This window comes from Phyllosticta citriasiana (assembly GCF_038021145.1).
Source record: "Phyllosticta citriasiana strain CBS 120426 chromosome Unknown IWZ02scaffold_16, whole genome shotgun sequence".
In the NCBI taxonomy this organism is placed as follows: domain Eukaryota; kingdom Fungi; phylum Ascomycota; class Dothideomycetes; order Botryosphaeriales; family Phyllostictaceae; genus Phyllosticta; species Phyllosticta citriasiana.
The window spans coordinates 406,949-431,620 of NW_027117293.1; the positions used below are offsets into that span (position 1 = coordinate 406,949).

General features: G+C 54.3%; 8 protein-coding genes across 8 annotated transcripts; 5 read left to right on the plus strand and 3 right to left on the minus strand.

Annotated features, from left to right (window-relative positions):
• The first annotated feature begins 1,361 nt into the window (after positions 1-1,361).
• On the plus strand, positions 1,362-2,334 carry IWZ02DRAFT_96315 (uncharacterized protein). Its single transcript, XM_066771478.1, has one exon. The coding sequence runs from the start codon at positions 1,593-1,595 to the stop codon at positions 2,115-2,117; it is 525 nt and encodes a 174-aa protein (XP_066618742.1). The 5' UTR covers positions 1,362-1,592; the 3' UTR covers positions 2,118-2,334.
• A 3,836-nt stretch (positions 2,335-6,170) lies between these two features.
• IWZ02DRAFT_96323 (uncharacterized protein) lies at positions 6,171-6,954 on the plus strand. Its single transcript, XM_066771479.1, has one exon. The coding sequence runs from the start codon at positions 6,265-6,267 to the stop codon at positions 6,865-6,867; it is 603 nt and encodes a 200-aa protein (XP_066618743.1). The 5' UTR covers positions 6,171-6,264; the 3' UTR covers positions 6,868-6,954.
• A 1,270-nt stretch (positions 6,955-8,224) lies between these two features.
• Positions 8,225-9,237, plus strand: IWZ02DRAFT_462631 (histone-fold-containing protein). The gene is made up of 3 exons (XM_066768288.1): positions 8,225-8,325; positions 8,537-8,674; positions 8,724-9,237. Exons 1-3 carry the CDS (start codon positions 8,316-8,318, stop codon positions 8,885-8,887), a joined length of 312 nt encoding a protein of 103 aa, XP_066618744.1. The 5' UTR covers positions 8,225-8,315; the 3' UTR covers positions 8,888-9,237.
• Positions 9,238-9,412: 175 nt separating this feature from the next.
• On the plus strand, positions 9,413-10,915 carry IWZ02DRAFT_494197 (putative isoflavone reductase family protein; the record flags this gene model as incomplete). The annotated part of the gene is made up of 3 exons (XM_066770002.1): positions 9,413-9,650; positions 9,759-10,430; positions 10,869-10,915. The coding sequence occupies 3 exons, from the start codon at positions 9,413-9,415 to the stop codon at positions 10,913-10,915; spliced, it is 957 nt and encodes a 318-aa protein (XP_066618745.1).
• Positions 10,736-12,690, minus strand: IWZ02DRAFT_462634 (uncharacterized protein). The gene is made up of 2 exons (XM_066768289.1): positions 12,198-12,690; positions 10,736-12,150 (listed from the first exon to the last, which is right to left on the minus strand). The coding sequence occupies exons 1-2, from the start codon at positions 12,282-12,284 to the stop codon at positions 11,026-11,028; spliced, it is 1,212 nt and encodes a 403-aa protein (XP_066618746.1). The 5' UTR covers positions 12,285-12,690; the 3' UTR covers positions 10,736-11,025.
• Positions 12,691-12,812: 122 nt separating this feature from the next.
• IWZ02DRAFT_462637 (carbamoyl-phosphate synthase L chain, ATP binding domain-containing protein) lies at positions 12,813-15,446 on the plus strand. Its single transcript, XM_066768290.1, has 2 exons — positions 12,813-14,949; positions 15,002-15,446. The coding sequence occupies exons 1-2, from the start codon at positions 12,868-12,870 to the stop codon at positions 15,053-15,055; spliced, it is 2,136 nt and encodes a 711-aa protein (XP_066618747.1). The 5' UTR covers positions 12,813-12,867; the 3' UTR covers positions 15,056-15,446.
• A 1,512-nt stretch (positions 15,447-16,958) lies between these two features.
• IWZ02DRAFT_494200 (uncharacterized protein) lies at positions 16,959-17,893 on the minus strand (the record flags this gene model as incomplete). Its single annotated transcript, XM_066770003.1, has 4 exons — positions 16,959-17,092; positions 17,132-17,372; positions 17,479-17,568; positions 17,723-17,893. The coding sequence occupies 4 exons, from the start codon at positions 17,891-17,893 to the stop codon at positions 16,959-16,961; spliced, it is 636 nt and encodes a 211-aa protein (XP_066618748.1).
• Positions 17,894-21,470: 3,577 nt separating this feature from the next.
• Positions 21,471-23,904, minus strand: IWZ02DRAFT_96502 (transcription factor SPT8). The gene is made up of 4 exons (XM_066771480.1): positions 23,662-23,904; positions 23,003-23,608; positions 21,788-22,955; positions 21,471-21,735 (listed from the first exon to the last, which is right to left on the minus strand). The coding sequence occupies exons 1-4, from the start codon at positions 23,690-23,692 to the stop codon at positions 21,513-21,515; spliced, it is 2,028 nt and encodes a 675-aa protein (XP_066618749.1). The 5' UTR covers positions 23,693-23,904; the 3' UTR covers positions 21,471-21,512.
• Between the last annotated feature and the right edge of the window lie 768 nt (positions 23,905-24,672).

Consider the following 24,672-nt stretch of genomic DNA (forward strand, 5'->3'; position numbering starts at 1 on the left):
TCCAACGGCGCCGTCGACGCCGGCCGCTGTGCGCCGCCCGTTTGTCGCGCGGTGGAGGAGCTGCTAGTCGAGAATCGCCCCTCAGCCTTGTCCGTGGCCGCATGGATGCGCTGTACGCTCGATGCTGCCATGTTGCCGCTCCAGACCCCTGACGGCATTGGGGCAAACGCGAGGGGAAAAAAAAAAAAAAAAAAAAAGGTCCAAGAAAAAGAAACGAAGCCCTAGGAGCGCACAGGTACAGACACGAGCACCTGGCACAGGAACTCCCTGCGGAGGGGTAGTGTGTATTGAACCGTGCGGGCAGGAGCATCAAGAGAACAGGCCAAACTGGCGTGCCGCTGAAACAGGCGTCGTCATTTGACGAGCGGACGGTAGAGTCTTGAGGCTTTGATCAGCCTGCCACCGGTCGCACAACGGGAGCCATGAACCAGCAAGACGTAGCGAGTGCCTGGGAAAAGACTTTTCTTTTTTGTTGTCAGTGTCAATGTGCCTGAGCGACGGCAGCAGTCATGCGGCAGATGAACGAGGCATGGTGTGGTAGTGTCACCCCTGCGCTCATGCGTTGCTGCAGCTTTGGACGGGTTTGGTGAGGACTAAGCGCGGGCGAAGGATGGCTGTGGTGAGAAGTCGTCGGAGTGGCGGCACGTGTATGACAGAGAGACAGGTGTTGACGTTGCCGGACGGTTGACGTTGTCGATGCGATGGGCGCAGGGATTGATGTGGTGGTGGTGGTGGTGGTGGAGGTGGAGGAGGACGAGGTCAGAGGTGGAAGAGAGATCGCCGGCCAGATCAGATTGCCCGCCCGCTCAGCTCAACACCACAACACCTCGACTCTCCCCCTCTCTCTCTCCACTCCACGCTCCTCAGGACTCGACCCTCCCCCCCCCCTCCCCCCTCACGTGTCCACAATCTGCACGCTCCCGTTCCGACGACAAAAACCCAGCGCATGCACGCCACCGTCCTCACGGATCCCCATCACCTGATTCCCACCATCGCACATAACAACCCGTCGCTGGGGTTGCTGGTCTCTCTCTCCTCCACGCTTCCGGGTTTGTTCCAATCGACGCCATGCAAGACGTCGGCCAATATGCACGCCTTTCCGAAAATCACGGCCAACCACACGTTGCATGCGTCGGCCCTCGTTGACATTGCATCGCCTGTATCCACTCGGACGTGACACTTCTTCAGTCAGGTCCTGCTGAGACGGCCCCAATCGATCCAGGACCCCAATCGCCGGGCCGGCAGCACAGATGCTACACGATCGCTCTGCAAAGGGTTACATGCCGTGACGCAGCCGACGCGGGTTCCAAACGCCAGGTCGACAGAGTTATAGCCGCAACCTGGCCCCGTCGCCCCGACATGGTACATGTATCGCCCAGAAAAACAATCCACCCCAATCTACCCAGGCCGCATCTATACAGCCTATACGACCGCCATGCGCGTCATTCGAAACTCGCCACCCCGTCCTGACGGCGGGAAGCCTGCCGCCTCGCAAAACATTCTTTTCCCATGCTCGACTAAGCGCCAACCTGACAGAAGACTTTTGATTGATTCTACTCCTCTAGTCCGGCGTCTGAGAGAAATCCACCCCCATGTCAGAAGTCGCGAGGGCAACCACCTCCGGCTGTTGTTTGTTCATCCTCTTCACCTGTTCCGGGAAAGGCTCGTCAACTATAAATCCGCCGCGTCCGCCCACTATCCCCTTTTCAGCCGCACATTTTCACGAGCCACGAATGACAGACTTTGAAGCCATTTTCTCGACGCGCCGTCTTCTTGGTTCTTGTACGGCATTGCAAACACACGTCGGCCATGCCGTGTCGACTCACGATTTCCAGACCTTTCGGCATGACCTGACTATTGCCATCCTCTGCCTCTCATCCAAAACCAACGTGGGCCAATCGAGTCCTCACCAAAAGTCCCCACATGCTGCGACCACGACCGATGCTAAGCATCTTGCGTTTGACAGCCAGGAGGGTTGCTCCCGCGGATCGGTGATCATACACTGCCCACCAACCATTGCGTCGCGACTATTCCCAATTCACTCTTGCTTCATGCCGCCAGTGGTTTTCAATCAGTTTGCGATGAAGCGCACCATCATATTTTCCCTCTTTTCTTGATGCCGTCCATCCCGGCGTCGGAAATTCTCCATCCTCTCCGCCAATGGTCACAGCTTGTGGGCATTGCGAGCCAATACACGAGTGTGAGATGTGCCTCACCGAACAAGGCCTGGCTTGTTCCTTTCACTTGATGGATTGGACTGGCCGTCTTTACGTAAGATGCAGAGACGACCAGTAAGCCCTCTGAAGTCTGCCGCGCAAGGTTGACGAACCTTTTTGCAAAATCTCCGAGCCTAGTTCATTTGAAAGCGCGTTCCCTCGTCCCATCGCCGAGCAAGTCATGTCTCTTGAAAACGTGTCTTGACCGTGACAAGCGTTGTAGCAGCCGGGACTTGGCTCAACGGTGGCAAAGCAATCCAGTCAGAATCGAAGTCACTGATTACTTTTGTCAATAAATCCGATCGTGTGCGCAACAGGGCTGACGACTTACGTCGATGATGCGCTTTGACGCTCAACACGTGCTGAACGCTCAACGCAGCACTTTCAAACCACGTCTTTCATGCTTGTTGGTAAAGCCCATTGCAACGGCCACAATGCCGTTGCACCCATGTTTCCATGTCATGATGACTGGGCGCTGGCCGTCGAACCACCGCCGTTCGATTCTTTATAATGTACCTTGCTCGTCCTTTGCTCCCGTAGAAGCAAGCGAGGTCGCCGACCTGAAGAGTCGTCTTCTTTTGCGTCGGCGCTCTCTCGAAGCATGTGAATCTCACCACAAACGAAGGGATGAGAGAACTAAAGGAACACAAAACACGCGTCCACCGCTCGAGACCCTCCACCGTTATACCCTCGGTCCCCTACACGTCCCATCAACACCAACGCATGCCCGGTACCTGGTACCTACCCCTCATAGTCCCTCGTCTAGCAGTATAGTCCCCTTACCCACCTATCACGCACTACATACCAAATTTTCACTGCCGCCGCCCTTCCTTCCCGTCCCCTCTACCACGCTCCGCGTGCCCCTTTACTCTCTCTCTCTCTCTCTCTCTCTCTCTCCCTACACCGCTCACCATCGGTCCCCTACATCATCGCCACCTCAATCGCTAGTTTGGTTCGGGCATTCACCTCCCGCGGTACGGTACGCTACGGTACAGAACGGTACGGTCCGGCCTAATCCGCACGCACCGCCATCTTCTACATCCCTCGCTTCAGTTCCCAGCGCCGTTTCTCGCGCAGCAGCTAAACACGACGTCGCGTGCGCGCCGTGTCAACCGGCGCCGTCATGAACGCGCGGTAGCGTTTGTGGTGGCGCCGGCGAGCGTGACTGACTGCGTGACTGCGCTTAGTGGTTTAAGAGGCGTGGTGCTACGGATTGGGTTGGATTGGGCTGGGTAGGCCGACGGCGTAGTAGATGCCCATGGCAACAGCGATGATGATGGCGGCGAGGTGGTTGAGGGATTGTCTGCGGTGGTCGGAAGGTAGGTTTGCTTGTGGTTGTTTGGTAGTGGTAGGAGTAGTTGGTAAGGTAAGTAGATAGGTGGGGGCTTAAGAGCACAATGCGCGGTAGATGCACTGATGGTCGGGCTGTGTGCATGTGGTTCTTCTTTACTGTCTGATGTGGGCTTCGATCATCTCTCCTGTCGAACAAGCCATGGGAACTCCTCAGTAGACAGATAAAGCAACCCGCAAAGCCTCGCTGGCAGGTGGTCATGTAGATCCGACCCGCAAAAACCATTCAAACCGGCTTTCCCCAACTCGACTTCAGCGCCCCCAATCAGCTCGACCCCGTCCTGCGTTCTTTGATTCTTGGCCACGGTGGACAGAAGTTCTTTCTCCTCTGTTTACAATCTCTCATTCTGGTCTACTGCCTAGTCCGTGCGTCTCTAACAAGAGAGGCAAAAGCTCATGGAGCTCTAGCATTGCAGCTGCCTGCGCCATCACGCCGCCAATCAGAGTGTGCAGTGTGAAAATCCAGCGTCTGCTCCATGAGAGGGAGAACGAGTGGGTTCGGGTAAACAAAGAGGTAGAGAGAGGTGGGTTGGTAGGGTAGCGCGCAGTCAAGTCGCCGGTCGATTTGGGTGTTGTTGCCGTCTGCTGTTTGCTATTGGTTGGCCGGTGTGCAGATTGCGCCCGAAGCAGACTTGACATGGCAGGATCCGGAGTCCATCAGATATGGCCCTATGACCGTGCCTTCGGAGCATATGTCCGCTGCTGTAGAGGTCGACAGATGCTTGTCAGACGCATATGTGACGATTGAAGAAAGCTCCCTTGGCGCAATGGTGATGGTGGATGATAGACAGCTGCTCCCCAGGTGCAACTGCGCTGCTAGGTTATTTTGAATATGATTGAGGGAGCTTGCCATGATAGAGGTTGATGGATGCCCGATGGCGGCTTCAACGAGATTCAACAGAGGCTCGATAGATGATGATGCGAATGCAAAGTCGGGGCATGGGCAATTGTGCTTGATGTTTGATGGAGGAGCTACGCATGATAGGCTGGGGTCAGATCGAGACTTAATGGGGGTAGAAGGGAGGGAAGCATTGTATGCGAGGACACACTGCATCCATTCACTTCCACTTCACTTCTACTTCACTCCACGGGATTAGATCAAAGAAGCATCGTTCAAGATGGTCCTTCCATTGAGTTCGCTCATATCGAGCACCGTGGTGACCCTAATGATCCAAAGGGATCCGAATGCCCAAGGGCCATCCCATCTATAATCCAGCTGCTTGAGGCCCCATTGCCATCCCACCTTTAGCTTCGCGCTCCAACGTAACCAGAGGCCTGGCCCAAGATGATGGCAACTGCAGTCTACTGATGAAGCTACATCGTTTTATCTGATGACGACGCATCCATCAGCTTCTCCACCTGGCGAGCGGCATCAACCATGAGCAGGCCAAGCTTCTTGGATTCCTCAACCTGGCCCCCAAGGGCGCTGCACTTGTCACGTAGCTGTTTGAGCTCCTCGGCTTGCTCAGCGATCTGGGAGTTGCGTCAGCCGGAGATCTTGGTGCGATGGACTACTGGAGACCTACCTTGATCTTCATGGTTGAGATCTCCTACTCCTGGCTGGCGACCTGAGGGCTGGTTTCCTGCTTGATTTTGGGCCAGGTCAGAGATGGGTAAAGCAGTTTAATCGATTGAACTAACCTTCTTCGACCGATGCTCGTCTTCGGAACTCTCGTAATCGACCAGAGGCCTCTTTGATGATGGCATGGTCGGTTGATCGGTTGCAAGGGTTTTGTAGTCGTTTAGAACGGTGGTAAGGTTGCTTTCACTGTCGCGAGAGAATATTTGGCGATGAGGTTGTGTCGTGTAAAAGTTGTGACCACGGAAAACCAAAAGGACGTGCAGGCTGCCTGTCACTATGAGCTGTGAAGAGTAGGAGTTTGTGCGCAGCCCGGCGAGTGAATTCATATTGACAGTTCACCTTCTTCCTCTTCTACCACAACGGGTGGGGAAAGAGCCGGACCCTTCGGGTCTTGTAACATCATTTCTCACAATCATCAGAGAATGGCAAGGCGGAGAACGTTTCTCAGGCTTATAAAGCAGCGTGTCAACCGCTTTGACTGATTTCAAACTGTAGTTGACCTTGCTTCTGGCCTCGTGAGGTAGCCTAGTCGTGCTCAAGTCCGGCGGCGTTTGGTTGGCAGCGACCAAAATGATGGTAATTGGTTGATTCTGTCATTGTTGGCAGTATTTGGGCTCGATAATTTGCCCCGCCAGGTGGGACATTGTGGATGATTGTCTCTGCATCCTTTCGAGGTGACCCAGCGAAAGACTGATGGCATTGTCTCGTCTGTAGAGTTGCCTTTGGCGTCGAGAGCTTCTTGCTGGTCTTGTCCCCGAGCTGCAAGCATGACATTTTTGCTGCAATGTGTTAACGAGTACACTTGGATCTCTGCGATTGCGGTCGTTGTTCGTGTCTGTGTGAGTAATCCTGATCCGCTTTCCCAACTTGTTGTAGACGTGAAGATTTTTGTTAGTCTTCCAGAACCCCTGCCGTCGAAATCGCACATGTTTGGGCGTAAGGGCGCAATTCACCTCGTTGAGTGTATCCTCATCGACACTGAACCAAGGTTCGCTGCGGAGACCAAGGAGGTATAAGAGAACGACCTGCCGGGCCAGCGAGCCAGCGGACTCATCCTTCTCCTGCACATTCCAGTCATCTTCGAAAACTTCTCAATCGACCAGAACAGCCAACATCATGGCCGACAACAAGGACACCCCACCGCCTCCGTACAGTCCCCAGCGCCCCGTTCGATCCGTGTACGGTCCACTTCGCCTAGCCACGTCGCTGCAGTCCAATGTAAACGTGTCGAAGCCTCGGTCGCAAAGGCCGTTCCCGAAACGGAGAAATGGTGTTGCCAGGCCTCTACACGGAGAGGTCCATTCGCACACTCGCAACCCGATAGCACCATCGCCCACACGTTCCAGCACACCGCAACCGCGCGACCCGGAAAAGCAAGCGCTCGCGCAGGCGTTGCAGCTGCAGCAACAGCCGTGGGCATTCGACCTTGAAGTCTACGTGGCGCCGCGCCCGAGCCGGATCGGAGACCTCACGCGATTTTTCATGGCCCTGTTAAACACCATGCTCGCCACAGTCGTCCTCGGCCTGCCACGGCTCCAGCGGGGCTATCCGGATTTGGCGCCGTGGGTCATTTGCCTCTGCTTCATCGTAAACATCGTCACGAACCGCATTAACGAGGCGATGGGGCCGAGCAAATATGAGATATTCGACATCTTATTCAAGGGCACGAGGGACTATGTGATGCTGACGCTTTTCTTATTCTTTTTTGGGTGGGTTTGATCCGAGCATACGTTTCGCGTGCGTCCTCTGTGAGATTGACGGCCGACTGACTTGCGTGTTTAGTGGCATCATTATTCCCATGTCAGTGAAAGTTAAGATTCTGGAGAAAATTGGAGCGGTGCGTCCGGGCCTGAGCCAAGTGCCGATGGAGGGCGGATTGATTCGTGTGGGCAATGTATCGGTGCGAGGCGGAGGAGCTTGAAGGCGGGAAAAGGAGCCTGCTCATAGGACTTCGACGTGGTCTTTCTGTGGGAGGAGTGCGGATAATAGTTAAGTGGTTACTGGATTCTGATGTAAAGGGTCATTTTTCCCACAAAGTTTTGGGAAACCCGAGAGAAATGACAAGTCTTGGTGGTTACTTTGAAGAAATACCGTGTAAAGCATTCGGGTTCAAAGCCGCGACGTTGGTCATCGCCTATAGCACGGCTTTGGAGACGAAGGCTCAGGCTATCCAGTGTCGTCGTCTAGAATCGTTGAGGACTGCTGTTCAAGTATTGTCGCGTTGGCAGCCCGTGGTCTGGTCGTGAAACAAGCTGCCTTTGTCAACATCTGCGAATCAACAGCGGGGTAGGATTCGTCGGTCGAGTCGGGGTCTGTTTTCAATTACATCGACGACGAAATTCGCTTGTAGATCTTCCAAATGCAGTCGAGCGATAATGGAAGCGTTGGAAGTAGAAAGTGAATTCGCTAGTACCAGTGTGTGCAGTGTCCTCATGGCAGGGTTGGGAGTGTATGTGTAGAGGAAACCACATGTCGCAGTAGTGTAAGCGACTTTCCCAGTCAAAGAATGAAAGGAAAGCGACAGCAAAGAAAAGACAATGAAGCAGCATGTGTCCACTTGAGAGCGTGTCAAAACAGGTGATGGAAATGGTCGCAACGTCGACGAATGATTGGCAGGAAGGCTGCGGCGAGGTCGAAATGATCCAGACGGTATAGAATTGACTCTCTGGCCAAGTGCAAGCAGCAATGAAAAATGCAGCCAAAGATGACGGCGATTTGACAGATGGAGAGAACATTGTGGTTGTTGCGGTCGCGGTCTCAGTGGTTTGGTGTTCCGGAGGAATAGTCGGGCCGAGCCAAAACGGGCAAGGCGGCGTCTTGAAGCCGTCGCAGGCGCAAAGTGAGCTGAGGTATTTGGACCTTATGGCAGGCTGGTTTCTGAGGGCCTTTTGCCGCGCATGCTCCTGCATTTTTCGTGGTCGTGCCGTCGCCCTCGCCCTCACCCTCGCCGCTCTTGGCCCTCCCGCCCAATCCAGCTTAGCGTGACTTCGGTCTGTCTGCCAGCCAGCACTCGCAACCTAATCATCGCCCTCCCTATTTAAACCCAACGCCCTCCTCTGCCTCTCCTCTCCCTTCCACCGTTTCCATCCGCCGACAGGTGACATCAACTCATCCCATCCCACCGCTTATCTCATCTCCAAAACCCCAACCCACATTTCACAAACAACATGACTGGACGTAAGTACTCTCTTCAGTCCCTGCCTCCCTGTGCATCGCCGTCATCGTGGTTTTGGTCGTTGTCGTCGCCGTCGGTCGCGTTGCAGCCTGTCGCGCTCGACCAACGCGCGTCGCGACACCCAACCCCACCACGCCCCATGCCCACCATCTCAGCCACAACAAGCTGCCAACTCCAACCTCACTACTACAATCTGCTAACAGTTAGCAACAGGCGGCAAGGGCGGCAAGGGTCTCGGCAAGGGTGGCGCCAAGCGTCACCGCAAGATCTTGCGCGACAACATTCAGGGTATCACCAAGCCCGCCATCCGTCGTCTCGCTCGTCGTGGTGGTGTCAAGCGTATCTCGGCCAGTAAGTCTTGTCGCATCCATCACGTAGCCCCAAGTCTAACATCTCGCAGTGATCTACGAAGAGACTCGCGGTGTCCTCAAGTCGTTCCTCGAGAGCGTCATCCGCGATGCCGTCACCTACACTGAGCACGCCAAGCGCAAGACCGTCACCTCGCTTGACGTCGTCTACGCTCTCAAGCGCCAGGGCCGCACCCTCTACGGTTTCGGTGGCTGAACTTCGCCACGTACCTCGTGGTCATCCACCGGCCTTTGCTCTCCTTTTCAACTTCGTCGCGCTTGTCAAGTACTTTTGCCGGCGGACTCGGGGGCGATGGGCGTGAACTCTTGGTTTACAATGGGATCGGTTTACTACTTGTGGTTGAGGGACGGTACGGAGTTTTCGGGCTGAGGTCTTGTGTTTCTGAGCGATGACCATGGTTTCGCAATGGCGAAGGACCAACATACGGAATGATATGCTACACTTTCCTTTATGCACCTTTTCACTGCTGTGATGTTGAGTCATCTAACTGCAGCTAGCAACAATTCTTCTGTGACCAAAAAGGTCAAAGTCACCATTCCACTTTTGAAAGAGGGGTACTAACGATGCATCAGGGTCTCGGCCGACCACGCGCAGCCGAAGCAACCATTCCCTCAATCTGGGTCTCTAATCCCATCGTCTGCTACTAATAGCTGCCTAAGCCATTCCGCAACCGCGTCTCAACTGTCATCCACTTCCACCACCGGCAATTAACGCCCAACCATGGAGCCTCTCCCACCCAGCCAACGCATCCTCATCTTCGGCGCCACTGGCAAGATAGGGGCGTATATTACGTCGGCCATAGCTAATGTCTCGCCGTCTTTTGCACGCGTCGCCATCTACACGTCTACCAGCACCGTCACGGGTAAAGCAGCACAGATAGAAGCGCTCAAAGCGCGCGGCGTCGAAGTCATCGTCGGCGAATTGGACGACGATGACAAGATAAAGGAAGCGTATATGGGTGCGCTGCCCTCTCTCTCCCTCTATCCATATTCGCCCATTGACTCCCCTTTCTCTTTCCCTTTCCCCTCCTCAACATCCTTCGCTCACTCACACGAAACCCCCACAGGCTTCGACACCATCGTCTCCTGCCTCGGCCGCGCCATCCTGTCGCACCAAACGCACCTCATCACCCTCGCCGCCAACCCCTCAAACCCCATACTCCGATTCTTCCCCTCCGAATACGGCACCGACATCTTCCACCCCGTCACGCCCGACCCGCACCGCGAGCCGCCGCACAAGTTCAAACTCGAGGCGCGCGAGCTCCTGGAGAGGCTCGCTGCTGGTTCTGGTTCAGGTTCTGGCGAGAAGACATTGAGCCACACGTACATAGTGACGGGCCCGTACGCCGAGTTCTACGTCAGCACGACGGGACAACGCGGCGTTGACGCGGGAGAAAACGCCTGGGACCGCGCCGGCGGGTTTGATGTCGCGCGGCGACGGGCTACGCTGCTGTTTGATGACTCCAACGTCACAAAAGCCAGCGAAAGAGGCAGCGATCCCATGGCCCTAACGACCATGCCCGACACAGCGCTCTTCGTCGTCTCTGCCTTGCGCCGAGCGCACGTGTCCCACAACGCCGCGCTACGCTGCCACTCCTTCGTCACCACACCGGCGGCCATCCTCGCGGAGTTTGAGCGGCAGACGAGCGGGCGGGGGACGTGGGGGGTGCGGTATTTGGGGTTGGGGGAGTTGAGGGAGAGGGAGCGGGAGGCGTATGAGAGGGGCGATGCTGAGAAGGGTTTGTTTAGTGTGAGGAGGATTTGGACGATGGGGGGCAGTGTGTATGATGGGTGGCGGGAGGGGAGGGGGTGGGATGAGGGGGTTTTGATGAACGAGGGGGGCGAGTGGGAGAGGGGGACGTTGGAGGGGGTTGTGAGGGGGGAGATTGAGCGGCAGATGAATGAGGCGGAGGCAGAGGCTGAGAAATGAATGGGGATGGAGGAAAGCAGCGGCTGTGAGAGGTATCTACGTAGTTTTTCACGGAAGGGAGACGCTGGCGGTGGGAAGACATGGAATGTTGTCATGAATGCAGAGAGGGGAGGTAATTGAATTTGGGAGACAATTGAATGTGGGTATTTTTTGATTCTGTCCCGTTGGTCCGTCCGTCCATAACGCCTCGATCATAAATGCTTCCTTCCTTTTCGTCTTCCTTCGTGCCAGCGTACTCTGCTACTAGGGTATGATTCTGGTGTCGGTCTGCACAGCATTGATGCCCGCGCCTGAGCCAAGAAAAACGCCGCGACCGATCAAAGAACAACGTCGCGAAGAAAGAAGCGCTGTCATCAGACAAAATCGGCAGTCCAGTCCAGCAGTCCAACCGCGAGGCGGCCGCACTACTTCTTCCCCTTCCCGCTCGCCTTGCCCGCCTTGCTCGACCGGGCTCTGCTGCTCGCTGTCGTCGCCTCGTACGCACGCGTCGCCCGCTTGGCTTTGGTCGGCGGCGGCGGCGCGGCGTCGGGCTCGGGATCGTCTGCTTTGCGTTTGCGGGAGGCGCCGGACGGTCCAGCTGTCGCGGCGGTCCCAACAGATGATGCAGCCGTTTTGGTGTTTTGCGGGTCCGAGGGTGGATGCTGAGGCTCGCCTTGAGCGGATGAAGCAGTGGGGCGTATGTCTTCCTGCTTGGATTGCGACGCAGCGTGGTCCGCTTCGTTGGCCGCCTCCGTGTCATGTCCGTTCATTGTAGTCGATGCCTTTTGCTTCTCCACCCACTCGGCAACCTCGTGTCCTTCTGAATCATCATCTGCCTCAAACATCTCATCTGCCATTTCGCCTGCAATGTCGTCTGCCTCTTCATCTCCGTTGAGCATACGCAGCGCGTAGTTGAGGAGCGAATTTTGGTCGAGACCAGCCGGCGCAGCTCCAGCTGCTGAAAGGTTCTCTTGGAGCGCTCGCATCAGCGCCTGCGGGTCGAGCCCGTTGCCAGCCACGAGACCCTCCCAGTCGTGTGCCCGAGCGCCGCCAACTCCTCCGCAGGCTTCCGTGTGGCGTGATGGTTTGGAATCGTCTTCCGAATCCGTAGCCCAGTCGTCCTCGCCACCGACGGCGTCCATTTTGGGAGACGTGTTACTGACAAATCGCGTTTGCCAGTCTTGCAGCAGCGCAAAAGACTCTTTGGGTTCTACCAACGGCAGGTCTAGACCCAATACCTTTTCCATGCGCTGGCTGGCGGAAATCCATCTTACAGGAGGGGCGTCCAGTGAGTTGAAGGCGATACAGCCCGTGGCGTCTTGGGCGACTTTTCTTTTCTTTTGCGGTGATGCACCCTGCGCCGTATTCCTTCTCTTGTTCCCTGTAGCGGTCGACTGCCTAATTTTCGGCTCCCCGTGTGTGTCGTTCCAGCCGTCCGAGTTGTATTCAATGTCGATCCAGTATTCATACGGGTCAGAGCTAGCGCCCACATCGTCGAGCTGGTCATCAAGGTAAGGAGGGTCGGGGACAGCGCCTTCGGCCAAATCATCCTACCGCTCGTTAGTACAGCCATGAAAATGTCTGCCAGAAACCTCACAGCAAGCTGGTCTTCTTCAGCAATGTAAAGCCAGGCGTCATCGTCGAAGAATTCCAAGTCGTCGGAATCATAGCCGTAGTCCGACATGATGGTGGCGAGCTCTGCAGGCGGCGGCGGGCGGTTGTACGACTGTGCGGATGCTCTGGACGAATGGAACACAGGCAGAGGCGCCTCAAATCAGGACATGGCGCGCGGACAAGTGAGTGCGACGACGATAGAAATGTGACCAAAAGCAACGGGGCTCTGAGAGAAAGTGTCGTCGGACAGGCAGACGAGTTGGAGGCGCAGGAGAGTTGGAGGAGGTCAGATCAGGGATCCAGGTTTGCTCAGTAGGGATTGGTTGGGCGGCGGGGTGCGACGACAACGGGGTGCTCTCTGCATGGCCCTGCGCCCATGGCGGTAGAAGCGCGGAGACGACGTAGAAACCTCGATGCTATTCTCCCAGCAGCCAGATGGAGATGGACCGAGTAGGAAAAAACACAACTTGGCCAGGAGGACGGCGTCGACGCGTGCGGTGCCTGACTCGGCCACGAACCCATCCCCCACGTCGGCTATCCTCGGCCCATGCCGCCCGCTTCCACGTCCGGGGAAGCTCTGCCAACCCCATCTGAGCGTCCAGCTTCCAGCCCTTGATTCAACTCCACTTTCCTGGCCTTTTTGATATTTCGACATGCACAACCTGCGAAATTACAGCCTTCGGACTGCGGCTCTTGCTAGAAATCACCGCCCTTCATCTTCCCGCCGTTTTGAGACCCTTTCCAAGCCTTTGACGTCCATTCTGATTGCAAACCGAGGAGAGATAGCCATTCGCGTGGGCCGCACTGCCTCCAAGTATGGCATTCGGACTACCACCATCTACACGGATCCGGATGTCCAATCTCAGCATGCTGCCAGCTCCCCTTGGGCAGTTAACCTCGGCCAGCCAAGCGCTTACCTAGACGGAGACCGCATCATTCAAGTTGCCAAAGAACATGGCTGCCAAGGCGTTCATCCCGGCTATGGATTCCTCTCTGAAAATCCGCACTTTGCCAAAAAGTGCACTGAAGCTGGACTGGTCTTTATTGGCCCTCCGTGGAAAGCAATCGACGCCATGGGCAGCAAGAGCAGGAGTAAGGAAATCATGACTGCCGCTGGCGTGCCCTGCATTCCTGGCTATCACGGCGGAAACCAGAACCCCGATTTTCTTCAAAAGGAGGCTGAAAAGATTGGCTATCCAGTCTTGCTCAAGGCCGTCAAAGGAGGCGGCGGCAAGGGCATGCGTATCGTGCAAACGCCGGCCGAATTCATGGATCAGCTCAAGTCGGCCAAGTCCGAGGCAACAAACTCCTTTGGTGATGATGTGATGCTTGTGGAAAAGTATATTACAAAGCCTCGACACATCGAAGTCCAAGTGTTTGCCGACAGCCATGGAAACTGCGTTGCTTTGGGCGAGAGAGATTGCAGTATTCAAAGAAGGCACCAAAAGATTTTAGAAGAGTCCCCTGCACCCAACCTCGACGAGTCTGTTCGACAGGACCTCTGGGAGAAGGCAAGGGCCGCAGCGTTGGCCGTCAACTACGAAGGAGCAGGCACAGTTGAATTCATCTTTGACAATGACACGAACGAATTCTTCTTCATGGAAATGAATACTCGCCTCCAGGTAGAGCACCCCGTTTCAGAAATGGTTACCGGTCAGGACCTGGTGCAGTGGCAGCTGCATGTAGCAGGAGGCGGAAAGCTCCCAATGACGCAGGACCAAATCCACGAGGAAATCAAGCTCCGCGGCCACGCCATCGAAGCGCGAATCTACGCAGAAAATCCCGACTTGAACTTCATTCCGGATTCGGGGAAGCTTGTCCATCTCAAGACGCCTGAGCCAACCCCGCAGGTACGCATCGACGCAGGGTTCGTCGAAGGCGACGAAGTGTCGTCACACTATGATCCCATGATTGCCAAGCTCATCATCCACGGTCCCGATCGGCTTGCCGCGCTGAACAAGATGCGCATGGCCCTCGAGGAATACGAGGTTGCTGGACCAGTGACCAACATTGAATTCATCAAGCGACTTGCTGTCAGCCCTGCCTTTGTCGCTGGTGACGTCGAGACTGGCTACATTCAAAAACACCACGACGAACTCTTCGAAAGACGGCCGACCCCTCCTGAGGTATATGCGCAGGCAGCCATTGCCGTTCTGATCCAAGAAGCAGAGTCGTTGAAAGCACCCCACGCTATTGGCTTCCCCAGCACAACCCTTGGTTTTACCGAAAGCTACTCTGCTCGCGAGATCCACTTGCTCGAAAAGGACCCGTCGGCAGCAACGACGGTGCAAAATGCAGACAACACGACGAATACTGCAGTGACTCTGCAGCAGAAGAGCCCCGACACCTTCAGCGCCACCATCGGCGACGTGTCGTATCCGTCAATCAAGGCGCAATTCGACCCCACGACCTCCACTCTTACATCCTACTACCCGCACACACGGTTGACAACACGATTCGTCCGGACCGGATCTCTGCTCACCCTGTTCCAGCACGGTAAGCAATACCGTCTCGAGCTCCCGCTGCCCAAGTGGGCAGAGAAGGCGCTCGGCGTCAAAGAGGCAAAGAACAGCGTTGTGGCGCCCATGCCGTGCAAGGTCCTCCGGGTAGAAGTGCAAGAGGGAGACAATGTGGAGATGGGCCAGGCGTTGGTCGTCATCGAAAGCATGAAGATGGAGACGGTAATCAAGAGTCCAGTACAAGGCATCGTCAAGAAGATTGTGCATGGGCAGGGCGTAAGTCGTGTTTTTCCCCGCTTGTGTGTTTTGCTTGCTGACATACTGGTAGGATCTTTGCAAGGCGGGAACTGCGCTTGTTGAGTTTGAGGATGCGGTCGAGTGAGCTTGCATTTCTTGCGGCGGCGGCTCTGGCGTTGAAGTGGTGAGACGGTCGCGATTTGGTTTGTCTCCCTGAGGTGGCGAGGCAGCCTCGCGAATCTTTTTGGTGCAAATTTACGACGCAGAATCTCAAATTGAATAAACAAATCATTTTAAGCAGCCACAGCATCTTTCGCTCTTGTTCAACAATCTGCCCTGGATGCAGTGTGTGAAAGAAGAAATGGTTTGTTGTTGACAAGTCAAGGCGACGATGACAGAAGATTCCGACTTGCCAGGCCGGTGACACCATAGCTTGCCCAATTGGGGGAGGGGGCACAGGGGGTCTGAAAATCAACCATATCCATTTTCCGCCTCGACTAAAGCATATAACAGCAACACTTTTTCAAAGTCTCTCGACGCAGCCTTGCGGTCCCAGATCGATCATTGGACCAAGTGAAAAATGGCGAACTACGAACTCTCTGTCCAGCATCCCTCTTGATGACTCCTGAGCACCCACCTGAAAAAGCAAACGCTCCTACGCTGACTGGTCTGAGATACGTGTGAATCGTTTGCACTTGCGGGTCGGACGTCTATACCGCCCGTCATCCCCACGTAGCTGGGCGCAAATAACGGGCAAAAGTGACAGACCTACTCAAGAGTCGCTACTTGAAAGGCCAAGCCATTGGCATCGACGGCGCTTGAACTGCCGAAGGCTCCCCGCGCCGGTGCGAACCGACGGTTGAAGGCTCCCCCCACGTATACGCTCCAACGCCTGGAGCCTCTCTGAAATTATGTGCACTGGCCAGCGGCGCGCAAGGACTGGTCCCGCTACCCTAGGAAGATGTTAGTCGTTGTTACGGGTTTTTGAACCCCCTTCCCTTGATATGCAGTTACGGTGCTGAATGCTAAATTCACGGCACATACACCCTCACCATTGACTTTCTCTCAGCAGCTAGCTGCCTCCTCAGCTCACTTGACGCCCGCAGAGCAAGTCTGGGGACGATCATACAGACACCCGTTTACCCGTGGGGGCAGATGCCGAGAACATTGGCCATCTGATTGACGCGTCTCACGCTCCCGTGTCGCGTTTGCATTCGCCAGTGCGCTTTGGTCCCTCGTGCCCTCGCAAAGTAAGATCAGAGAAGGGTGGGAGAGGCGGCTTGCCCAGGATCTCGGTGAGGCTACGTTGTTGCTTTTCGTTGACCTCTGCGTGTTGCTGCCGTGTCGTGTGTGAGCGCCTTGATAAATTTCGAATTGAGGGGTTAACAAACAGTCTGTAGTCGATGCTGAGGTGGATCGAGCTCCTTCTGTGATCTTCGGCGATAGGTGAAACTGACAGATTGCGATTCTTCGCTTCTGAAGAGGTAGTGTTCAGTCTGGCCTGGGCGGTTGTGAGGAAGATAGAGGGAAGTCAACAATAGTATGTGCGTGGGCCAGCGGGCTCGCTTGAGCAAAGCCGAAGGTGCTAGAAATTTCTTGCCTTGAGTGTTGAGAGATTGCCCACTCACATAAGCTCTGGTGCTAGTAAATAGAAAGACTTATAGAAAAGTAATCAGCTCACGATTCACGCTGGATGAAGCGAAGCAGTAGGTAGTCCCAGAGCCTCCCCCTAAATTTCACAGTGACTACCCAATGATCCAAATTTTGAACAAAGAGATGCGAAGAATAAGGGTAAAGGAAGTAGGAAACCAGAACCTTCCGCTTTTGGCATATCCGCTGCTCCGTTGTGACCCGAACTGCTTTTGTAATGTACCGTCCGTCCTTCAGTGTCTAATCCATTCCAGAAACCACCATTTGGTCTCGGCCGTCGGTATCGTTCTCAAAAGAACACTTACTTCACCTTATATATCCCTGCTGCATCACTCTTCCGCCGACTTTCCGCCGCTCAGAATTTCTGTTTCTGCACCCATCATTGCCACTGTCGCGTATCAATGTAGTCTCGGCCTTTTGATGTCCCCTTCGTCCTTGTCGCCACCGTCTCCTTCGTTCGACTCAACCTTGCTGTTGTCTTCGCGCCACGCAATGGTGCCCAGGGCCGGGGCCAGGGAACGATAGAATTCAACTGCAGCTGATTAGAGTAATACTATGTTGACTTGTCTACGGCTGGCATTATCTTCAAATTCTGGAACTTTTTCCTTGAGCGCTTCGTTCTTTTGACGGCCGAGATACCTGGTCGCGCCTCGGAGGTGACTCTTCTTGAAGAAGTCTCGGATGCCGTACTTGTCGGTTTCTAGTGTGAGACTGGAGAATAATGACAACCGAAGACCGTAAATTGAATAGATGAGAGTGTCAAAAGCCGCAGGAAAACCTTGGTCGTCCAGATCATTTCTGCTGAAAAGTTTCTTGAAGCCATCAGCTGCTGCTTGTTGTAGAAGAGAAGCTGAGTCTAACATGATCCATCACGTCTCTGGTCTCAGGCTTCTCCTTCTGTGATTATAGCAGCTTTACAGTGTAAATAGCTTCTAGAAATTGCTCGACGACACTCGTCGTGAACCTAAACCAGACCATCGGCACCTTGAGCCGCTGAGCATGAAGGTCCTAGATCATGGATTAGCCAAACCACATACAACTACCGATCAGGTCATTGTTCCATGACATGATGACGCAACAAAGAGACCAGACTAGCGAGCGGAAGGACATGATAGCAAGCAATTTAATGCAAGTGGTGCAACCAAACCCAAACTTCACTCACCCTGTCAAGAATCTCTCGAAAGCTGGACGACCGATTGTAGAGAACAATTTTGTGGACTTTTCCATATGAGTGATCGCCAGAAACGAGTTCAACGTCTGCGAAGTGATCATTCATGTAGAGAAATGGTGAGTCTGGCATGTGAGGCGGATCCTGCGTCGAAGCGATGTCCATGACTCTTGACCAAATTGACGAGTGTGACCAGAGGTGGTGGGCGGATTGGATGTGAGGTTGTGGTGAGAGGTGGAGGAGAGAAGTCTAGAGGAGGGCGGGAGGGAGTGTGGTGGTTTATATAGGACAGCCAACAGGTCGGCAAATAAGTGCAAGAGCCAGCGAGGGCCTGCAAATTGAGGTGAGCTGACACGCGATGGTGCTCTTTTCGAGGTTCGAGAAGCTGAAGAACGTGGTCGTCGTATTGTCTTTGGAGTGGACGCGCAGAGACTCGACAGACAGCTAAACGACCGCCAGTGATGTCACTACCCACCACCCGAAGGGAGGTGCACAGGCCTCCCTGACCTCCACCAGAGGTCAATTATTCTCATTTTTCCTGCTTGAAGGCCCTGAAAATGGGAAACTGTGTGTGTGAGGGATGCTTGAAAATGATCTGGTGTTCGCTGTAGAGTGTGCCACGCAAATTGATAGCCAGAGTCAAGCGCTCTGGAGAGTAAATTCAAAGACTTCCATTTTCTCTCGTCTAGACTGTCGATCGAGAAGTAATCACGCCCGAAGACCCCATCCCGATGCTGCCATGAAGTCTCGCACACCGTTCTGCTGCGCCAGATCATCCAGATTCGCTGTCCAGAATCTTGCGAAAGAAGAGAGAACGTTCGTACAAAATCGCTTTGTGAGCCTTGAATCGACGGCCTTCGAAGCAAACCTCTACGTCGGAGAATTTCTCGGAGTCGTAGAGGTGGTAGAAATGATGATGGTCTGCTGCCATCTTGACTATCGGTAGCCGAAATGCTGTCGGATCAGAACATTCGAAAAGGTAGGGGAAGACCTTGTGGTGTTAAAAGGTCTGTGGAGTGCCAAAGAGAGATTGGTGAGGTGTTCGTTAAAAGCGTCCGACGGTTGCCCCAGCATGCGCGCGACAGTGTCGTCGACGAGCAGTGCAGGCGATGGCGGCCGAGAAGAGCGGAGGGAAACGAACGAGCAGGAGGAATTCAAGGACGCATCGCTTGACGTTGACGGCAGCGAGAGGCGACGAGATTGTGTGACGGGGTGTTTAGTTGTTGAAGTCGAGTCGAGTCGAGTCTTATGCTGGGCTGGTGTTGGGGTCTGGGGTGAGTGGAAAGAAGAAGGAGCGAGCAGCAGAAGAATTGGCGACCCAGGCAAACACGCCCGCAAGCGACCAACCAACCAACTCGCAAACCCCAAACTCGATATTCGACACGATTGCAGAATTCCATCCTCACAAGCCACCATTCTCTGCTCGACGCTGCCACGACCCTCATCCTACGTCCCCTGAATCCCCACGCCATACCGCCAGGTCCACGGAACGCGCCACGCAACACGCCGCGACGAGGAAGGACAGCAAAGATCATACCTCAGACCGAGCGTGCCCGAGGGCGAACATAAGATGGCGCTGAAAAACACGAGTAAGGGTCTGATGCAGGTCAGCGCAAAAACAACAGACCAATGACCGCGGCCCTCACTAATCGGGTCGATAAAAACACCATCCATAGACCGAATCAACGGCCAAAAGCACTGCGTGCAAGCCATATGCATGTAGGCACTTTCCAGGAGAGGCAACATCGAAACATCCCAATGGGCAAAGCGGGTGTTTGCTTCGACCGACAGCACGTAGTCACATTGTGTGCATTCCATCTGAACGAAGCGCCGCACGAGACTTCCGTCGTGCGGATTGCGGGTGTTCTGGCGTTTTTCAAACATGCTTTCCAACAGGCTCACTGAGAAGCGTCAGCATAAAGGTGCTGGTTTGTTTTTTTGATTCGGTTGCTCACTAGCAAAATCGTGGCTTTCGCTCGCAGCCTTGAGCAGCGGGTGATTGGGACTGCCAACCGGAAATCGTCGGATAAGGGACCGGAGGAAAACCTCCGTGACTCCAACAGGGTCGCCGTGCCTCGAAATCTTTTTGTGGATAGTCTTGATGTATTCTGACGGGAGGGGCAGTTCGAGCTTGATGTAGTGCAAAAGAAGGCGTCCGAATCCCCTTGAGGGTCTCTCACATTTCATGTAGTTCGACAAACGGTAGAGCTTCGCAAAGCGCATCATAACGTCGGCCGTGAGATGCGAGCGGTGGGCGGGAATTCCGCCAACCTCCCAGTACGCTACGAGAGATCCGACAGTGAAGATGTCGAATTTGGACAGATCAATATCACGTCCAGAGGGCTATGTTTGACATCCATCAGTTCTGTTATCATGGCGCATTGGCCCGTTTACTTACTGATATCTGCATAATCCAAATTCTCGCACAATCTGATCTCTCACGCGACCGGAACTCCGCACTGCCACATCCAAATCAACGGCCTTAAAGTAGCGCTCGCAGCGGATCCAGTAAACATTGGCCATGGTCTGTTTCACTTCGTCAAGGTCTCTGAATGGTGGGCGTGGTCCCTTCCATTCATGTGGCATAATCAAGTTTCTGTATTGGTCATCGTAGTTTTTGACCTCATCTTCATCTTCGGATGTATAGTTGTTTACTTGATCGATCCAGGCAGCGACGTTTGTCATGGTAGAAAGAGACGAAAAATGTCGGGGTTTCGAATACAGTTGTGAGTAAGAGAGAGGGTTCTCCGGACGGTTTGATGCCGATGATGATAACAGCAATGACAATGACGATGACGTTGTGCGGCCAAGCTCTGTTCAAGAGTCCAGAGGAACGAGAAAAGGCGATTGTGCTGTAACAGCTTGCCTTCCGATAGCGGTACTCTTGAACTTCGTACCTTTGCAGCTTCCTTTGGCTGTACGATTCTTGTCCCAGCTATGCACGTGGCAGTCGCTGTGAAGCGAAGGGCGTGCTTGAGTGCGCACGGCAACATCTTGAGATCCAATTACAGTTGTCCATTTGTCGAGTCGAGAAATCCAAGCAAGAAAATCTCACCCTGAGATACCGGCATCACTCCTTCAATACTCATGAACACAGCCTTGCTCTTTCAAATTTGCAGCAGCGTGGTTTTAAATCCATTGATTGCAGCGTCTAAACAGACGGTGGCGCGTCCCAGTCGAGCCAGGCAATCATCCAGGATCTCCAGCGACCAAACAAGCACCCACAAAAAGTCCCTTCTTTTGCGTCCACAAACGAGCCGCCAAACAAAATAGCCCGCAAATGCTACCTGCCCAAGGCCATCCATTTGCCCACCAAGCAGCCACAGCCGACACCCTCACCTGAGCCATTTGCGCCGAAAAGGCCCATAAAACGCCATCGTAGCACTTTGACAAGTCGAAATAGCTCCAAGTTTAGTCGGATGCGTACGCGCCGCGCTCCGACAGCAGCAGATGCGGAATTAGGAGCAGAAGAACGTCTAAAGGATTTCTCAGAGTTCATGGAAAAAGAGCCAAAGAAACAGAAGAACAATGAGAAACCGTGGGTATACCCAAATGCAGAGAAAGGCGAACGCGATTCGACGAATAAAGGGTCCAAAAGTTGCCGCCCGTCGCGCCATCCGTGCCGTCCGTCAAGTCATGCTCGCCGAGGAAGTATTCTGTTGGTGTTTGTGCACGATGCTGCTAGAAAGCCGTTCTTTTGAATCCAACTGATCGCCTAATAAAAATTGTAGCGGGGGACAACTAGCATCCGGGAGGGAATAGATCGAGTATTGACACCACCAATCTACTTTGGAATGCCAATCTCGTAGCCCAAAAGGACTTCCGTCGAGTTACCCTCCCATCCGCGATTACCTCCAGTCGAAATCATGAATGTGCAGGTGGGATCGATATACAGCTGGGAGATGACGCCAGTGCGGTGGCCGGGCACAATGAGGTATGGAACAGCGGAATGCTTGGAACCTTCCTGATCGTTGAGCTCGTAGAGGCGTAGAATGTCGTACGAGGCACTTTCAAATGTTAGTGCAACTGTTCAGGAGGTATTGCCAATATCCAACTCACCAAATTAAATGTTTGCCGTTAGGCATTGCCCGGACGGCGCTGACGGCACCGGAGACGGAAGGAAATTTGAATGATCGCAAGGGCTCGCGAAGTCCTTTATGTAGGCTGTACTCATCCACAGTACCATTGCGGCGTCCAGCGTAGATGAAATTTCCGTCGGGCGACCAGCACGCATTCATGCACCAAGGAGGAATTCCACGGGGCGGTATGATGCGCGCTATTGGATTCGGCTGTCTTCGATCCCAAACACGCAGCGTCCCGTCTATTGATGCGTCCATGAAGGTGGTGTCGGAAGCCGGTGGCCCGTCGTCATGAGCCTGGGGATTTGTAGAGGTCTCGACGCCGCCTGAAATGTCTTCTGAATGCGGTAGACCATTGAGTGGGGGCGCTGAATCGGATCCAATGCCTTCCTCCACGCTGCCAGTCGCGTTATTCTGAGTATTTGCTCCTGACTGGGAAGCATCGCCATCAAGTGCGGCCTCAGTGGCTTGAACAGGGCCACCAGCATCAGCCATCTCCACATCGCCTTGCGCGTCTTGCTCTTCTGCTTGTCGTATTTCATTTGCAATTGCTCGTGAAAATTCATCATCTTCGTCGTCACCGAAACCAGCAGCAGAGGGATTGGCGCCCGCAGTATCCCCGTTGCCACCAAACAAGGAGTCGTTATCATTGTCTCCGAAAAGGGAGTCATTGTCTGCCTCCGCATCCTGATTCCCAGATGGCGGCACGCCATTCGGCAAAACGCCGTTTGCTAACGGCTTAGAATCATTGTTGGAACTGAAAGTGCCATTCGTCATCAACGGCAGGCCGGCTTCCTCGGGTACCGGCAGCGTTGAAAGTGGTCGCGGCTCGATTGCTGATATTTGTCCCCCACTAGTTTCGAATCGCCTTTTGACCTGACCCGTATTTAAATCCCAATCGTTAATGGTCTTATCCCAACTTCCAGACAGAACAGATTTCTCGTCCTGGGACAAGCTAAGGACGGACACGGCCGAGGTGTGTTTGCGGAGTGATGTTATTCGGTGTCCCTCCTGGTGACGCACCGTCTGAAGATTTATAGCGCCAGACTCTGTACCGGACAAGAGCCACAATGCTTGGTGGTGGACAGCAAGAGAATATACAGAGGAAAGGATCATGGAGTCGTCATTAGCTGTAGCTGAGATGCGGTCTTGGGCACATTAGCCGTGGAACTGAAGCACTGATTTGTCAAAGTACCTGATGTTTCCTCGTTTTCCCAGTAGCTGAGCAGTACACCTGCCTTGGTTACGCTGTCGACGAATGGATGCCTTTGCGCAACTGTCAGCATGAGCTTGCCATTCGCAGTATCTACCCAGTTGAATTTGCGAATATAGCCGTCAGCTCCACCGCTAAAAACCCATCGCATGTCCGGTGTTGCGGTTATGGTGTTGATGGAAGTACTGTGGGGAGCGGCGATGGTAGGGACGATGTCGTAGGTCGAAGCGGAAAGGGCCTCGGGCCGTACCGAGGGGCGCCAGGGCAGGGTCGAATTAGAGGGAGTTGTTGAACGATGGGGAGAGGCCGAAGCCAGGCGTATTGTTGGCTGGGATCTCGGAGCGTCTTGCGCAGAGGCAGATCCATTCGTCGCCATCTGCCTCCCTTCCCGCTGAGCACGCGAAGGTGAGTCTGGTGTGTCGTCTTGATCCTCGTCATCCTCGTCGCCTTCCTCGTCATCATTCTCCCCTTCAGGATCCTCTTCCCCATCTCCGTCGGCATCGGCATCACCTTCTGCGTCGGCGTCGGCGTCGTCACCATCGTCCATGTCCTCCATGGTCTCGTCAACTTCGTTTTCGGAACTGGACTCTGTTCGTACGTCAGTAATGGACGGGCGAAAGGGGGACAATGCGACGCGTTACCATTCTCATCGTCGTCCTCAAAGCTCACCATCTTGGGCGAACTTTCCTGAAGCGGCTGAGCACTCAAACGAGCGAGCTGGGAAAGGCTCTAGCAATTTCGCGTATGTGATGATGGCGTAGTGTGAGATCGAGTCAATCCAGCATAAAAGATCAGGCGCGGACTCCAGGAACAGGAAGAAGAAGCTCGATAGTAGAAGTGGAAGAAGGCCGCCCTCAACAGCGAGGGCAAGCACTTGGCGTCGCCCAGGGCGGTGAGCGGGGCAGCGGGCCAAGCTGCCCCGCTACTTCCCTGTCTATCATCACCCACTTCATTGCACCGCGTTCGTCGCAAGCACTCACTGCCTCTGCACACAGGGCCTGACGGGATGGATAAGGCAGCGCTGATTCATGAAAGACTCACACTTGTCGTCTTGAAGGACGAAGCGCCGCCCATGTCGCGCAAAAACGTGTTGCACCATACAGCCACGTCCAACCACAAAAAGCCTCCTACGTGGCCGCGATGACTCCAAGCGCTTGACGCCCTTGGGAAATCTTCAAGACGGCTGGTGTATAGGAGTTGCAGGGGTTTTTATCTGAAGAGAGTGACAGGGCGAGCGACAACCGCCAAATATGCCCATGTCGTTCGGACATTGTAGACCGAAATGAGCAGTGCCGCTCCAGTACTTTGCAAGCGCCGCTGTCATCCTCTCAAACCATATTGATCCTACCCAAGGGAGATTTCCAAAAGGGTGGAGGTGCGTTTGGGCGTTGTAAGCTTTTGAAAGAGATGTGCGAGTCGAAATATTGCGGACCAGCCATCCAAGAGACACCACCTAGGTAGGGACTGGCCAACGCTGGAGTTTACTGGTACAATCGAGGTACTGGAGCCAAATTTGCCTTTCCTCTGGCACGAAGAGATGTTGCGACGAAGGAGACGCCTCGGACACTTCTCTGTTTCTTCGTAAGCCATATTGTTCATCGATCCTCACAACAATCGAGCCGGGGAGCCCAGCTGGGACTTGGACGAGGAAA

Coding starts and splice junctions, on each gene's coding strand:
- IWZ02DRAFT_96315 (XM_066771478.1), top strand. CDS start 1,593: ATGTCAGAAGTCGCGAGGGCAACCACCTCCGGCTGTTGTTTGTTCATC.
- IWZ02DRAFT_96323 (XM_066771479.1), top strand. CDS start 6,265: ATGGCCGACAACAAGGACACCCCACCGCCTCCGTACAGTCCCCAGCGC.
- IWZ02DRAFT_462631 (XM_066768288.1), top strand. Junction 8,675..8,723: donor TGTCAAGCGTATCTCGGCCA/GTAAGTCTTGTC, acceptor AACATCTCGCAG/TGATCTACGAAGAGACTCGC.
- IWZ02DRAFT_462634 (XM_066768289.1), bottom strand. CDS start 12,284: ATGTCGGACTACGGCTATGATTCCGACGACTTGGAATTCTTCGACGAT. Junction 12,151..12,197: donor CTGAAGAAGACCAGCTTGCT/GTGAGGTTTCTG, acceptor AACGAGCGGTAG/GATGATTTGGCCGAAGGCGC.
- IWZ02DRAFT_462637 (XM_066768290.1), top strand. CDS start 12,868: ATGCACAACCTGCGAAATTACAGCCTTCGGACTGCGGCTCTTGCTAGA. Junction 14,950..15,001: donor AGATTGTGCATGGGCAGGGC/GTAAGTCGTGTT, acceptor ACATACTGGTAG/GATCTTTGCAAGGCGGGAAC.
- IWZ02DRAFT_96502 (XM_066771480.1), bottom strand. CDS start 23,692: ATGGTGAGCTTTGAGGACGACGATGAGAATG. Junction 22,956..23,002: donor GGAAAACGAGGAAACATCAG/GTACTTTGACAA, acceptor AATGTGCCCAAG/ACCGCATCTCAGCTACAGCT. Junction 21,736..21,787: donor AACGGCAAACATTTAATTTG/GTGAGTTGGATA, acceptor AACATTTGAAAG/TGCCTCGTACGACATTCTAC.